This window comes from Dryobates pubescens, chromosome 11 (genome assembly GCF_014839835.1).
Source record: "Dryobates pubescens isolate bDryPub1 chromosome 11, bDryPub1.pri, whole genome shotgun sequence".
Lineage (NCBI taxonomy): Eukaryota > Metazoa > Chordata > Aves > Piciformes > Picidae > Dryobates > Dryobates pubescens.
Window position 1 is genome coordinate 11,564,914 of NC_071622.1, and position 16,600 is coordinate 11,581,513.

Here is a 16,600-nt window from a genome sequence, read left to right on the forward strand (position 1 = left end):
AGAACAGACTATTCATTCCCCACCACAACAACAAAAGAAAATTGAAAGGGGACACAAATTCCCCCAGTGTTTGTGGTGTAAGTCTGACAGAATCATCTTTCTACTGTTTTCTTTCCAACCAGAGCCAATTCACAAGAACAATTCTTGGAACCAAACCAGCCTATTATCCTTTACTCTGCATCACCAAGTGTTTTGGTTTGAGGTTTTTTTTACTGTGAGATTAGATTCTCGTTTTTTGTCCCCCCGAAATCAGAAATTAGTAATTTCTATTGAGAGATTAATTTGACTCTGGGAAAAAAACAAAACAAAACAAAACATAACCAACCAACACCCCACCACCACAACCAAAACCTGGATTTCTAGGCTTCTACTCAGATGCAATAAACAAACTGTACATTTTCAAAATAACAACTATTAGTAGAAACCTTTATTAGACAGTCAGAGAACTCTGCCACAGACTGGTAGGTAGCTTGTTTCTTTTGAAGGAGGAGTCTTCATGGTGGAATCTGCAAGCATATTTACGGCCACTAAACCACAAAGTCAATGGAACAGTTATTACTTTATCACAGAATTCCAAGTTCTGATATTGGAGTCATATTTTGGACAATGTTTCCTTGCTTTACAATGATCATATTTTTGAAGACTAATCATCCAGGAAACTATACCCAGGTGATGGCAAGGAAACCCAAATAAAGCAAGAATCAGTCTCAAGCATAAAACACACATATAAAGCACGGCTCCCTTTTTACAACCATTAAGTTCTTCTCTGTGGGTAATTTCAGTGACCAAGGATGGAATTTTGATACTCTCACCCTTTTCTCCCCTTAGGTTTTTCTACCTTCTAATAAATTACTTGCCTGAAGATCAAAAGAGCTGTGTATGTAAGGTCTGCTTCAGGCCATATTAGCAATACCACACAATGTCAACTGTTTTGATCCTAGACAGTCAAATCAGTTATTGCCGAATGAGAACATGAAAGCGTGAAATTGTGCCTCTATCTTTTAAAAACATAGATCTTAAGTGCTAGCATGAAACACCAAACACTAACAGTGGTCCCTAACTGCTAATTAACAGCTATCCGGAGAAGTAAAATGTCTCAGTGAGCTATACCCAGGCGTTGGTTCTTTTGTCGTTCAACCTTTGCATGTAGGAGAGTGCCAGGAGTAGAAACAAATGGAAAGAAAACAGTTCTGCCCAAACAATGCTTTCAGTTTTGTCTCTTCCACACGCACACACCGACCACCCAAAACACATGGACGACATTTTCAACCAGGAATTAGGTAATGAAGTACCAAAGCCCCCCATTTTTGGTGCGTAAGTGCTCAACCTCTGTGCCAACTCATAGTGAATATGGCTCCCATACAGCACTACACTTTTTACAGTACTACACTATTTTAAACTTGCAGTTGGTACATTGCTTATAGGTCTGAGAGGAATAACATTGCTCCAGGCTAAGTGTGCCTGGGACAAGCTCCCACCAAGAACTCCTGGTACAGTCTAAACAACATCTCTGGAACATGTAGTACCTCTTTTTACCCAGTTCATACACAGCTTTTGATACAATTCTTAAATACCAGTTCACTTGGTTTCTTAAGAATGCCTAAAAAGGTGAGTTATTTTCAAAATTAGTATAAAGTTAAAAGAAACTCAAACTAGTTACAATCTATTTAACTCAAGCACAGCACCGCCAGAAGTTTCACACACACTATTTGGTGTTTCTTGTTGGTTTTCCTTTCACTCTTTAAGGCAGTGGTTTCCACAGGTCAGTTCAGAGAATATAATGAAATATGGTCCATGGCAATTCATGTTGCAACTCCATTTTTGATTTGGGGGACTCTGCTCCCCAACCATTAGTGGTTTTGTTCAGGGCTCCAGAGTTCAGAGATTGAGTCGACAGGCTCTGTTCTGGCACAGAATACAGCTGGCATGTTTTTCATCAGAACCTCGTTCTCAGTTATGAGATGATTCAAACTGTTCTTTTGTTTGTTTGTTTGGAATTAGCCTATTATTCAAAGGTCATCAAGTTGGCAGGAACCTGAAAACAAAAATATAAATGATAACAGATTTAACTTTGGGTAGTATCTACTTACAACCCATTGTTTCACAGACTAGACACACGTTTAAATGCACCATCATTAATAGACTGGTGGAGTTGGAAGGGGCCTCTGGAGACCATTCAATGTAACCCCCAAGCTCAAGAAGGTTCACAGTATCACTAAGGTTGGAAGAGACCTCGAGGATCATCGAGTCCAACCTGTCTCCACAGACCTCATGACTAGACCATGGCACCAAGCGCCACGTCCAATCTCCTCTTGAACACCTCCAGGGATGGTGACTCCACCACCTCCCTGGGCAGCCCATTCTAATGATGAATGACTCGCTCAGTGAAGAACTTTCTCCGCACCTTGAGCCTAAACCTCCCCTGGCGCAGCTTGAGACTCTGTCCCTTTGTTCTGGTGTTGGTTGCCTGGGAGAAGAGACCAACCCCTTCCTGGCTACAACCACCTTTCAGGTAGTTGTAGAGGGCAATGAGGTCACCCCTGAGCCTCCTCTTCTCCAGGCTAAACAACCCCAGCTCCCTCAGCCTCTCCTCATAGGGCTTGTGCTCAAAGCCTCTCACCAGCCTTGTTGCCCTTCTCTGGACACCTTCAAGTGTCTCGATGTCCTTCTTAAACTGAGGGGCCCAGAACTGGACACAGCACTCAAGGTGCGGCCTAACCAATGCAGAGTACAGGGGCACAATGACTTCCCTGCTCCTGCTGGCCACACTATTCCTAATGCAGGCCAGGATGCCATTGGCCTTCTTGGCCACCTGGGCACAGTGCTGGCTCATGTTTAGGCGGCTGTCAATCAGCACCCCCAGGTCAATGCTCTTCACATCTCAAAAAAGAAAAACCAACAGGGGAGGAGGAATGGAATTGTCATTCAACAGTACAACTACACTTGGTGCTGCAGAAAACTCAGGTATAGCCAATATTTTAAACTGCTGCAGAGTTTATAATGTTATTATGTGGCCGTAGGTCTCATTAATTTTGATGACATTTAAGATTTAAGTTGTCAGCATAACAACTTTAAAATGATAAATCTCAGCACCAAACTACACAAGCAGAACCTTCTCACTTGAGTCCCATCTAGAGGACTTTTGGCACACAGGTTAGTGATTGATATAAGCTCTCTAGTATTTTTAAGACTAATTTAAAAATATGAAGCATAAACACTTGCCTGGGCTTCTCCCATAGGAAACCTGAATGCCTGCTGCAGACATCACTCCCTTTCATGAAGATGAAAGCTAGTTTGCATTACCTTAGTTTATATCCCCATTTTCTCCCCATCAGGAATTTGCCTGACAGCCACATCTCTTGTTTACTCAGGTTATTAAAGAGCCACCACATTCCTGATGACTGTCAATAAATACCCAATTTGGTCAGATGTGAAGCAAGCATTTCTTGTTTTACGTTTACCATTTATCTGTAAACACAAGAACCATCAACTGGGCTAAAGTTCCAGCAGTAAACTAAAAATAATATCTATTAAAATAGGTCCCAATATTATTCAACTGGGTAGGTAACTTTACTCTGTTGAAAACACACTTAAACATCCAGTCTTTCTGAGGAAGTCTTGCTGTTAGTAAGCAGGTAAGATCTTCCATTTTAAACAGTACCATAAGGTGTGTCTCTAGGGAAAGCACTGTTCAGGACTCAAATCACCATGAAGAGAAAGGTTTTACAGGATCATTCTGATTTTACTCTTTTAGTAAACCAACTTTTGTAACCCAGTGTTTGTGTGAAGCACTGCTGCTTCTATGGGTGCAACTACATCATGAGAATCCATATAGTACAACTACACAACAATGCCAGGAAAGAAGTTGTGTAGTTGTACCATATGGGCTTTTGCAGGGAAAATATGCAACAAAAGAGAGTAGCAAGGGCTTTGATCTTTTAGTGGTAGCTTGCTTTCAGTAATCTTCCCCTCCTGTCTTTTAAAATTTCCTACACTTCTCTTCACTTTGCTATCATAGTTTCCACAGCAGGCCCCACCATAACTCTTATGCCTGCTGCTTTTGCATGAGCTAGGGGCTGAATGCTTTAGGCAAGTTTGCATTAAATTGCATTGTTAAGCTTTATTGAAGAAAAACTGTCCTTAGATGGCAGTTTTCAGGCTTGCCTGGAATCCACCACTCTCTTGCAAACTCTTTGCCACTGTTTGCTGCTATTCCCAAACTCTCCAGCCAGGAAAACAACTTTCTCTACCTTTGCACTGTCTCAAACACTTCAAGGGAGCTTCTGCAACTCTCCTTAGCAGAACTGAACAAGAAAGCACACAGGGATGTGGAAAGGTCCTTTCATTTCCCTTATAATTCAGTAGTATTTTAGCTCTAGGAACTCCATAAACAAATATGCAAAGGGAAAGGGAGATTTCAGCAAGACAATATAGTAACTTCAAAAGGGAGTTTCACGATGAAAAACATCAGTAAGAACTTACATGGCAACAGAATTTAGTGGAGGTTGGAGTAGTCTTACTGTCCTGTTTGATTCATGGAAAATCCTGCTTTTGCTTTCAAACTGTGCCAGATTTACGAAGGAACAAACTGTTTTTTAATACGTATTAGAAACAACAGAAAACATACCCAAGACCTGCCAATAAGGCACTATGGAGAGTTAGCTGGAATTAATATTGAATGCTAAGACTGACAGCTTTTTATGTAACTGTACAAGAACTTTTTTTAATGGGCAATGACAAAAATCACTGCCATTTGGTCAGATATTTTAGAGCATGTATTCTATTTCTTCAATTGCTTTAAACTACCACAGAAGCTCTGAGGGCTTGTTTGCGGAGGGACTAACAAGAAAGCAAATCAGCAAGTATGTGAAATTGATGCAGAGACTACTCAGAGTAGAATTCTCTTCAGAAAGTGAATAGTTACAGCTCAGCCATCCTGAAAATCTGTCACTTCTGAAGTCTTAATTCCTTCTCAATATCTTGCTCTCACCTGTTGTCTGTTGCTTTGGCAGGCAGCACTCAGATGTTTAAACCAGAGCGTTGCATTCATTCTGTTTCCAGCTTGAAATTTATATGAATTTCCTAAGTGAGAAACGTAGAGAAAAAACTTACTGATAAAGAAACCCCAAACCACTATACAATACTATCCCAGAAGTTCCAGGTTGTCTGTCCTCCTTCCCTTCCAACATCCCAGATTTCTATTAACACCACTGTGAACTAGGAAAGAACAAAACATTTCTCAGAATCATAGGACAAAATGGTTTTGTTCCATGCCAGTACTGCAATTAGTTTATAATACTGTTTCATAATTCTTTAATGAAGTGCAAGATAGCACTGCAAGGCACTCTAGAGAGCTACATGTAGAAACTATTGGAAAACTGTTCCTAAACATGTTGATACGTTTCAGACTGGTATTTTCAGCACCTGGTGTTCTACAGGGCTTGCTTGGCTTCAGAAAGGCTTTATTTTCCTTCAGGTTGCTTTGCTCAGTTCAAGCTGACAGGCAGTCGTATTTTACATGACATTATCAGTAGTACTAAAATAGATGAATAAATGAGATGTACCATGACTTGAAGTAGACAAAGCAAAGTACTCCTAACGATGTTAGAATACATCTCTGCAGTCCAAAGTGCCATGGAAAAGTAACACTTTCCTCAGTTTAAACTGAAACCAGGGTGCTACGTTGGAGTAGAGGAAACCAAGTTTTTCTGCAGAACAGTCAAGCCCTCTTAGGTGTTTATTTTTCCTGGAAATAGGGCTACACTGGAACAGATGGTTTGGGTTTTGTTTTTCAGTTGCAGAGGAGAAAGAACTGGTCAAGCACCTGCTGTTAGCTGAATATTGGACTATTTCTATTGCTACTCGCATTTTCACAAACATGAAAACATCTCTGAGTGGTCTAAATTGTTTAGAAAAATGCAGATAAATGCTTCCAATAAAAATCACAACTGCAGTTGTTAAGTGTTTGGAGAGTTCTTAGAACATGACGAAGAGTGTGAGGATTCTCCACGTGTTCCCATAACATTCTAAACGCAAACATAACACTGCAGAGAAAGTTCTGTGCATGGAAAGTTAACATCCCTCCCATTTCATTTAGTTGCTTTATGAATGTCTCAAAGCAAATGTTTATTCTAGGAATCACTGCAACCCTGATATTATAGTGTTGCTCACCCTTCTCAGAATCTGTCAGTAGGAAGAGATCTGGATGCTCAGGATCATCTGCCATCATCACCATCCAGCCCACCACTGACACATTTTTACTGGGTGTGGATTTGAACTGAAAATAGAAGCAGAGATGTAAATAAAAGCAAAACAAGAAGCTTCACCCAGACTAACTGCACTGCACAGAACAAGAATTTAAAGGGCACTTCTTCTCAGTGATGCTGTTAAAGACAGATTGACCTCAAAGGAAACATAGCAGTTAATAAAATTAAGAAAGTTTATAAATGTTTTATAGAGGTAGTGAAAACAGAACTCACCACAATGAATGCTATTAAAAAATAATTAAAAGGATTATCACAATCCCCCCAAAACTGTCACCAAACATTCAAACTGCTCTGTACAAATACAACAACATTCCTCACCGTGTTATTGCAGAATGCATACACTGTAGTCCAAAAGGGTGTGATAACAAATGCAAAGCTAATCCCCTCACTCTTAACAAATGGAAGAATGAAACTTGTCTGTGCCATAATTATTCCAAGTCAACAAGCATCCACTGTAATAATAATGTAATTACACAGCCAGAATGTGTGTGGAGAATATATCTCTGGCCAGCCTGATCTAGTGTGGGGTGTCCCTGCCCATGGCAGCGGGGTTGGAACTAGACGATCCTTGTGGTCCCTTCCAACCCTGACTGATACTATGATAACACAACTGTCTAACTAAATATGATGACCTGACAGATGAAATGGATCAAACGAGGGTGTAGATTCCATAAACAAGTATGCAGAAAATGATGGGGGTTTCCTGTTCAAGACGTTCATATTCATACACTGACATAACTTAGACCTGTTCTAAGCACAGTAGCTGTCTCTGCTACACTAGCACCACTCCTGACAGCTCCTCGGTCCCACTCTGCTTTTCATTCACCTGTCAGTATTATTTTCTACTTCTCACGCTTCTCCTCTTGGTTCCAGGCTACTCGCCCAGTAAATCCAACTCATTTTCAAACCGCAGGCTCAGTTCTCCCTGGTCTCCTTGCTTATCCCTCACAATTCCCCTCTCATTACTTGCTCAGGCAGTCCTATTCACTCCCCAATACCTAATTCATTCAGTTTCTCTCAAGCCTTTAGTTAGCTGCCAGATCTCTTCTTCCCACATTCATGGGTCTGACAGAGACTTTTTTCATCAATTTCAGCCCTCTTACTCTTCTGCAGTGCTTCACTTCTCTGGCAAAAAGGTCCACCTCTGCTATGTGCTGGCCCTTGTCAGATGTGCCTTCCTCCTGTGCACAGCAGTTCTGACCTCTTTTGGAAATGATAAAGCTGAAACAACTTTGGAGATGTTTTCAAATCATTCAAATGTTTAATTTTAGAAATATTGCTTCACCATTACAAATCTAGAACTCCAGTTCAGCAAAAGGAAGCATTACTGCTAATAAATTTGAGGTTATCACAAGCAAAGGAGGAGTTTATAAGAATATTCCCTATATAATTTAAAATACATAGTTTATAAATTAAATTCCACTGTAAATCTCATGTCAGTTTTCCTAACCTATGCCACAGATTAACTGGAGACCTTGGTTGTCCAGGTACGTCTGTCTGGGACTTGTGCAACAGATGATATTCTAAACCTCAGTTTAAAATACACTGGAACTTGAAAAAATGAGACCAATATTTGAATCAAGTTTAAAAGAAGTGAAGGGTCCAGTCTCTCCATATCTTATAAACTTCCAAATGCACCATCTATGTACTGCCCTCTTTTTATGCCACCGTAGTTAGACTTGAAGAAACCATCCCATCACAAGTTCCTACCAGTCCTGTTCAGTGTGTAACGTCAATGGAAATAAAAAGCCCTGGAAGCTTTGAAGGGATGCTTTTACAGATAGCTTAAGTGTAAATGCAATGATGACTGATCTTAGGAAAGAGTTGCCTGCCAAAATTCAAAATGGATGCCCTTTTTTGATGTTACTATGAATAAAACTGTGGGAAAACCCCCAAACATTCCTCATAAAACTTGTAGAGCAAACATATACTAAAGTTAAGTAACTCCACTGCCTTTGGGAGGTGGGCAGATTTGGTAACACCTCATAAGAAGGAGGAAATTATAAAGCTCTATCAGACAACATTTCGTTACAGTGAGGGCTGGATAACGTAATGTCTTTCCAAAGAGAAGCTAAAATGTCTTTGATGTTCCAGTCAGTAATGAAATACATTCATGAATTTTAACAGAAAGAAGAAATGAAGACAGAGAAAGGGAATAAAATAAGTAAAGGAAAACAAAGGAATAAAATAAAGCTAATTGAGTTCTTAAAAAAAAAAGGTATATATTTGTGGCTATGGACCCACTGAAGAGATTGTCTTGAAAAATAATACAACACAATTTACACCTAAAAGGGACCTGTAAAAAGCAAACTTCAAAGTAGTCCTGCTAAGCATTAATAGGTCATTTTCGGGGTGCAAGGTACTTCTTGAACTGCACTTGTATCTAGAGTTCCATGAAGGCAGCACATTTGCACACAACACCTGAAATTACCATGCAACCAAAACTGCTTGCTTCATATTTCATTGGATTCAAAACAATTAGTTAATCATGCTACTTCTGCACAAAGTAGAAGGTTCCACACAAGGAAAGTGTTTCCTGCCAGCGTCAATCCATCACCACTAGGAACACATTGTCAGTTTTCCATCCCTGTGCATGGCTGCATTTGTATTCCTTGTTTACATAGTCCCCCAGGGCAGTTCATTCTCCACTGATGCACAGAGCCTTGCTAACAGCAGTTCTGCTGTTAACATGAAAAGAATGAAAGCTTCATTGTAATTTAATGTTCCTGCTCTCCTCTTTGTGTGTTTTTTTTTCATTTGATTTTGGTTTTGTTTTTTATACAGGCCATTGTAATGACACTCATCATACACACAGGAAATTACATGGCTCTGGTGCTAGGCTTCATAGAACTAATTGTTGTTGTTCTGAGTTAAAGGCACTTACACACAAATCTTCTGAGTCAAAACCTCTGAATTAATCTGTGAACAGATTTTCAACTCCAACCTTATGGCACCTACAAATCTCCTCCTCCTCATCTCCTGTTGAAATTTTATACCTTTCTAATACTCAAACACTTTTCTGTGTGCCTGAATGAACTTCTTCAAATGACAACATTCTTTATCAGGGTATTTCAGTGAAATGCTTGAGCAACAACTACCAAGTTTCCTAGAATGCAAATAAATGGGTCTATTTCTGATTATAACATGCAATGGAAGGCCTGCAATAAACAAGGGCTTATAGTATCAGTCAGGGTTGGAAGGGACCACAAGGATCATCTAGTTCCAGCCCCCCTGCCATGGGCAGGGACACCCCACACTAGATCAGGCTGGCCAGAGCCTCATCCAGCCTGGTCTTAAACACCTCCAGGGACAGGGCCCCAACCACCTCCCTGGACAACCCATTCCAGGGCTTCACCACTCTCATGGTGAAGAACTTCCTCCTCACATCCAGCCTGAATCTCCCCACCTCCAGCTTCATTCCATTCCCCCTAGTCCTATCACTACCTGATATCCTGAGAAGTCCCTCCCCAGCCTTCTTGTAGGCCCCCTTCAGATACTGGAAGGCCACAATTAGGTCACCTCGGAGCCTTCTCCAGACTGAACAGCCCCAACTCTTTCAGTCTGTCTCTGTTACTTTTCTCAGTACTTATGCACATGGGAAAACTCCTTGTGCATGCCACATTGTCACAGAGATTCACAAGATTCTACCAGCCCAATCACTATGAACAAGTTTTTTATGTGTGTCTTCCCATTTTTCAGAGTGAATGCCTTAAGACTGATTTTACCTTGGCTATTTTTCACTATTGTCCTTTCCTAAGGATGCACAAGTTCTATAGCTTCACCACACAAACCCTGCTTGTAGATACCATTTCAGCATAAGAGAAACCCTTAAGCATTCTAACACATGTACCTCTCAGATTCTCCTGTACCACATCTCTGGGCTCTGAACTTCACATACTATTTATAGGCAGTTTCCCAATACTGCAATAATAATGGAAGCCTGTTCGTTGTTTAAAACACAAAACTCATTATATATTTAGTAGTCTCTCTTAGTAGATGCAGCATGAGAAAATCCAGGGTATCTACAGAATCCTCTTCCTTTTGACTTGATTCATATCTAGAACACACACTATACTGCATGTGGTCCTTTGACCATAGGCATGAGAAAAAGTGACAGCTTCCCCCTGTCTAAAACTGTGACAATTTCTTGCTCTCTTTGCTGGATTACACTGGGATTTTTATGAGGTAATTTTCCAAAGATGTTGTCTACTATAAGCCTGGAAGAGCTTTGAGTGTCGGCACATTCCAAGTGTTCAGTCTCAAGCTGCCTGAAGCAACTGCAGCAGCAGAACAGTCAAAAACATGCCTGTAATCAAGACACATTTACCAAAAGAGCTCTAGCCAGGAAACTTTACACACCAGACCAACTTCTTCTTTGCCAGCATTCCTTTCCATGTCATAAGGACCTTGAGAAAGGAAGCTGAAAAGACAGATGTTTACATGGCTCAGAAGCTGCCTGATGGCATCTCAAATGCACCAATTAGTGAAGAAGAAATCTGCTTCAAAGTAGGCATCATCATTATTTTTATCCATTTAATTTGGACAGTAACAAACCAGATCTCAGATCTCTTTATTTTGCAGAACAGACCTCTTAGGAATATCACTGGACAGTACTTGTACAGTGAACTCATGCACCAGCTACCTACCAATGGTTAACCATCTACAGTTTATTGTCTCTTGATTAACTTTCTTTTTGGAAATGCAACCAAACATGAATTGAAGCAAAACACTTGACAAGTCATCTTCAAAAACTCCAGAACAGAGTCTGTGGGCTTAGTACAATAAGCCTCTAGTAAAATGGATGGAGATGTAAGCCTTCATGAAGCAGGCTACAGGCACAACAGAGGTAGACTAGCTGACCAAAGTTACCGACAACCTATTATTAGGCTGTTTATTGTATTGGAGCCTCTTCCCCTAATACTCCAACCTTAGGCTCCCCCAGCACTTACCAGCTTATTTTCCATCTTAATTTCAGCATAAAGATTGTACTCTGTGTTCTAATAACCTTTGCAGCAGCAGTATGTATGCATTCACTCTGACCTATTTGTTTAAATCAAACACATCCCAAACCATAGCTAATGACTGTTTCAGTATTTTAATCGTGACTGCACCTGGGAAACCAAGTCAGAGACCTGAGCTTCATAACGTGCTCTGCATCCACAAACACAACACTGCCATAAGAGCAAGGCATCTGCTGTGTACAGGCAAACCCAAGGCTGTGCTGGATAGTTCAGTCCAGTTTCATAAAGCCAACTGCTAAAAACATAGATCTACTCTAGCAGTGATTGCTTCTTACTCCTGCTCCTCCATCTCCCTTTCCTGGGAACTGCGTTACTCTAACTGTTCTCAGTATTTGCAAGCCGTAATGCTGGTAGACTTATTCTGATGGGTAACCCTGCCAGCACATAAGCACGAATGCCTCCTAGCCTCTATCTGCAAGCTAGAGTATTTGAAGAGTATTCTAAGTGGCTATGACTGCATTTCAAGACAAAACCAAAGGCTTTTGCAGTAACTGAGACTCAAGAGGATCAGATACTTGAATGTTTACTTGAATTTGTTACCTTTTTACTTCATCTACTTCTCCTGAAGAAAGGGCAAGACCATTTAAATGATTAAAATTGTTATTCTGAAGGAAATGTATAATCAAATGGAGCACATAAGAATTCAATATTCTTAATTTCCAAGTGATAACATTACCAGCTACACAATTTTTCCAAGTTCTCCAAACCCATATATTATTTGGATTGCTTTACAATATACATCCACGACACTGAAAAAGCTTCTGATTGAATAGGTACAAATATGGCAAGGTCTTCCATCATTCAGTACTTTGACAGACTGTGGACAAGAAAGACTTACAAATGCATATTCTATTCTTAAAGCAAAATGCATTTTTGGCAAAAAGCCTAAAGGAATCACATCAGCAGAAAAAGCACAAAGTCTGACATTACCAAAAAAATCCTTTCCCATTTCTCAAAACTTCCAGAGAAAAACAAGCAACTAACTGTTAGTGACATAATGCCAGCTCAAGTTCTCTCTTGGGTCCTGCTTGTGCTTTAATACTTTGCATTTCTCCTCATAGTAGTTTACAAGTCCGCTCTTTCCAACTACCATTACTGTGAATGAGAGACTCCTTCCACAAGGTTTCCACTGATACTAAAGACAAATGCATCCAAACATGCAGGTGTCTATAAAGACACCCACCAGACAGGAAGTTTGGCTGGCATGCCTTTGGGCTGGGCTACTACTGTTTTAGGTGGCCAGCCAAATTAAGGAGGATCAGTTTGGATTTCACCTAGGCAATCAAAGCAAGTAGGTGGAAGACAGATAGGTGATGGCAAAGAGATTACACGGACATTTCTACAAGTAATTAGCTACCATTAAACTACACTGAGCATTAGAATACTGATTCATAATGAACCACCTTGAAGGAAAGTGGAAAATGCTCAAGTTTTTGGTAGGTTAAGACAACACTGCATACAAAATCTTTCCACACAAAAGATTCAAATATACAAGAGTTCGCTAACCAGAACTCATAAGCTTCCAATCACATCCCTCTCAACTTGAAACTGTTAGGTTAAAAAAAGCATTTTGTACCAAAAAAATGACAGAGCCCCCTTAACAGGGATTCTGGAAGCTCATCTCAGTTTTCAAAATTCCATAAGCTTTATGTAAAGTAAATGTTTTCCAGTGACAGTTTTCATAAATTAAACTGAAACACTGTCCAAGACAACTGTAAGTAATGGCTGTGAGTAGTGAATGAGCTTGGATAAATATCCATGTATCTCAAATGTTACCCAGTTTAATGGATCTCTGGTGGCACCCTCTTCTGTTGTAATTAGCCAGTGATAACAGGAACTATGCACATTATAATGTCCCTGGAACATCTACTACTTCCCCACATAAGCAAAGCATTTTTACCTTATTTCAGTGAATGAAAGTAAAGCCATCATGCAATATGCTAGCTCTCTGCTTAACAACTCCAGTGGAACACAAAACTCTTGGTAAGTGATTACAGGACTGAACAGAAAAAGAGAGTAGTCTCATTTTACCACAGATTTTCAATCAGTACATGTTTAATGTTATACGTGGTGACCTCTCAGCCTTTCCACATCAACTTTTTTTGGATTTCATCTATTAACAATTTGTTGCAAGTCTCAGAGATCATCAAAAGATATGACTTCTACCTTAGAAAAGCAGACAGACGCCCTGACAAATTTCCTTCTAGACCCAAACATTCAAAGAGAGCCATGGCATATGCAGAGCAGATGTTCTTGGTGTAGCACATAAACGTGCACACTATTTCCATTAGGGCATTTCCATATGAGGTGACTGACTGGAATACAGGATAGTGCTGACTAGAAATCATGCAAGCCCTGAACTACTACTCAGTGTTTACATTAGGAAATCATATTTTACTGTTGGCAGATGACATTGGAATATGCCTGGTTTACATACATGCTTTCTCTCTGTAGCCTTCAGAGATTTTGCAGCGTAGTAGAAGAGCTGGGTTCCACACAGTGCTACCCAGTACTTCGTCCAAGATGCTACCTGCATAGAAAAGAGGGATAAAAGCAAAAAAGTGCAACAGGTAAGCAAAGTGTTTCATAATATCAAGCTGTAACATAGCAGGCATCACCCTGCAAGAACACAACAGCACTGTCTGGCCAAACCAACAGCCCTGTTTCCAAAGCTGCTGTTTCTACTTACTTGTGTAGGTCTAGTAAAGATCTAGAAAGGAGAAAGAACATGTGCCTTTCCTCAGTACTCTGAGAAACAGTTTCTGCATCTTACACTCTACTTTCTGCAGCCCTTATTGAACATTTAATTGAGTTAGAGCACAGCTGTCCCTCTTTTCCACTATATGTACTGCCATAAGGTATCCTCCTCATATTATCATGAATATGTATTTTGATTTATAATTCATAATCCAGCATTTGCAATGCAAATGCTATGGGTTATTACTTATTGATAAGTTGTTAGGATCCACCTAACATTCTGGAAGACAAAACACGCTCCTCTCTTTGAAAGTTATCAGTAATTGTAGCACTACTCTTGTATTCCACTCCCTAGATAACAGGTATAGCTTGTGAACTGAATAAATCCACCAAACAGAAGAATGCAGGCTCCCATTAGTGACACTAAACCTTAATCAGCAAGGCAGAGGAGATCCCAGACACTTGAATTAGCTGCACAATGGCTGTTTCATTGTGTTTATAACTGGGCAAAGGAAGAAGGGGAGAAAATTCATTTATTAAAAAACTTACTGTAGGTTTTTTGCCTTCTTTCAACAAAGTCTTCCTTCTGAGAACACCTTGAATGGTAACTGCTCCTGGATACAAGTGAACAGCCAAATCTTCAGATTCTAGGGAGCTGAAAAGAGCATGTGAAGACTTGTGTGAAAAAAAGACAACAAAAAACTTTTTCCTAAGATATTTTTCCAATTGTTACCACAAATGAATACAAACATCTGTACTGTCATTTAGAAATGCCAACTTTTTATTTATTGGACTTTCTTGTGGAAAGAGACTTTGGCTATCACACGGAAATGCTGTTGTGGAATTTACACTCACAAGCAAAAGTGATCAGAAAAATTAATTAGCCAAGCAGGTAATCTTAATGTAAGACTCAATTTAAAACTCAAGACATCTGAAATACAAGGGCAATTAATTTTAAAAAGCAAACATTTGAAGCCCATCCATACAGTTGTTGTACACGTTAAAACCTCTCCTTCAGCCCTTGCAAGATAGATTGTTTTTTGTTAGAAACACTGGAATCATTAGCACATCAAAACCAAAGCACAGCTCAAACATGCACAATCTTTAAGAGGAGTGGGCAGGAGCAGTAATGAAGAGTAGAAACCCAAACCACAGCTTTAAGGTGTTTTAATGCATCTGGTGCTCTACTAATCATCTACCCTACACAGGATTTAAGAGCAACTAGCCAAAACAAATGCCAGGTACAGCACTGTGGAAAGAAAATTGAGCTCTATTAAAATTACAAAAGCTGACTGGCTTGCAAGCATTTTCCATCAGAAAAAAAAATATTAAACAAGAATCATTTCACTAAATGTCAATCACAGCTTGTAACTAAACTGCTGAACCCAGCAGCTTTGTAGCAGAGCCAAGAAATTGAACAGTGCCTGAAATTCATTTTGAATTAAACCAGGATTTGTTGTCATATCCATCCTCACATTCCTGGATGTTCAAAGTGACTTGGAAATCTAGAAAACATTTTTCATTGCAGCACCTACTGAGGATGATATGGAGACAGTTTAGGACACTGGTAGATGTGACCATGAGTTTAATTCAGTGAGACAATGTTTGCTTCTTAACAAGAAAAACATTTCATGGTCAATGGCCATCTATTTCCCAACTCCAGTGCCTCCAGCAGGAGGCAACTGGCATTTTAATTAAAATCATCAGTTTTATTACTCTGCCAGCTTGCAAATAATACTATATGTAATAAATTTGGGCCAATTTTCATGTGTTGCTCATTTTAGGCCGACCTTTGCTTTCAGGGAAGTGGGGAAAATAAATTCAGTACAGAACTGCCAGCAAAGCAAACATGTCGAACGTCATCTATCAGCACAAGCAGCAGCTCTGTCATCCACATGGGAACGACCAACACTGCTACACAGTGACAAGCCGTTAAAAACTACCTGTGGTAAAACATCCTTGCTTGTAAAGATCCAATGGTTCACAATTTGGCTTTGCAGACCAGAATGACCAAAAGCCCTTATGGTGATATGGATTATGTCACAGAAGAGGAAAAGTCTGAAGAAAAAGGTCTCTACCTTTATTTTGACACGTAAGTTAGAAAGATAACAACAGGAAACACCCACTTAACTATTAAACCAAACCAAATCACCAATACCAGAGGGAAAGTTTGACACCTCTGTGTGCAGTGGGGATTGTACCTGCTGGCCTTCATGTGGCCTCGATAGCCATTTCGTGACATTCTTGTCCCCGGACCGAGAGAATGGTACAACCTGTGCCTGTTGGATTCCATTATAAATTGTATGTGTTACACACACTTGTATTCACACAAACAGCACCACTGCTAAAACAGCACAGCATGTATTCTTTTGGGTGTGCAAATCACAGAGTCACTTCTTCCACATGAGAAACCGAGGATAATTTTACCTAGACAAATGCATGCAGGGTAAGATACCGCAGGTGGTTTATTTCATCAGGTACTCTTTTTGTCAGAACTCACAATACTGAAATGGTTTATTGGCAGTGAAGAAAAGCTTACTTTGAGAACAAAGTCTGCATTTAGTGCTTGGAGATTATACCAATGCAAAAAGGAACGACATCAATAAAACTTGTCTT

General features: G+C 39.9%; 1 protein-coding gene across 5 annotated transcripts in view; it reads right to left on the reverse strand.

Annotated features, from left to right (window-relative positions):
* Positions 1-324: 324 nt before the first annotated feature.
* Positions 325-16,600, reverse strand: part of RALGPS2 (Ral GEF with PH domain and SH3 binding motif 2) — a 116,435-nt gene continuing 100,159 nt past the window's right edge. For 4 of the 5 annotated variants that reach the window (XM_054165538.1, XM_054165536.1, XM_054165539.1 and 1 more), the window contains 6 exons: positions 16,186-16,263; positions 14,534-14,639; positions 13,725-13,817; positions 6,172-6,277; positions 4,991-5,082; positions 325-2,035 (listed from right to left, as the gene is read on the reverse strand). In XM_054165538.1, coding sequence (XP_054021513.1) covers positions 2,006-2,035; positions 4,991-5,082; positions 6,172-6,277; positions 13,725-13,817; positions 14,534-14,639; positions 16,186-16,263 — 505 coding nt within the window. In that variant the 3' untranslated portion in view covers positions 325-2,005. The remainder of the gene's footprint in view (positions 2,036-4,990; positions 5,083-6,171; positions 6,278-13,724; positions 13,818-14,533; positions 14,640-16,185; positions 16,264-16,600) is intronic. The other variant, XM_054165537.1, reaches the window with a different exon arrangement.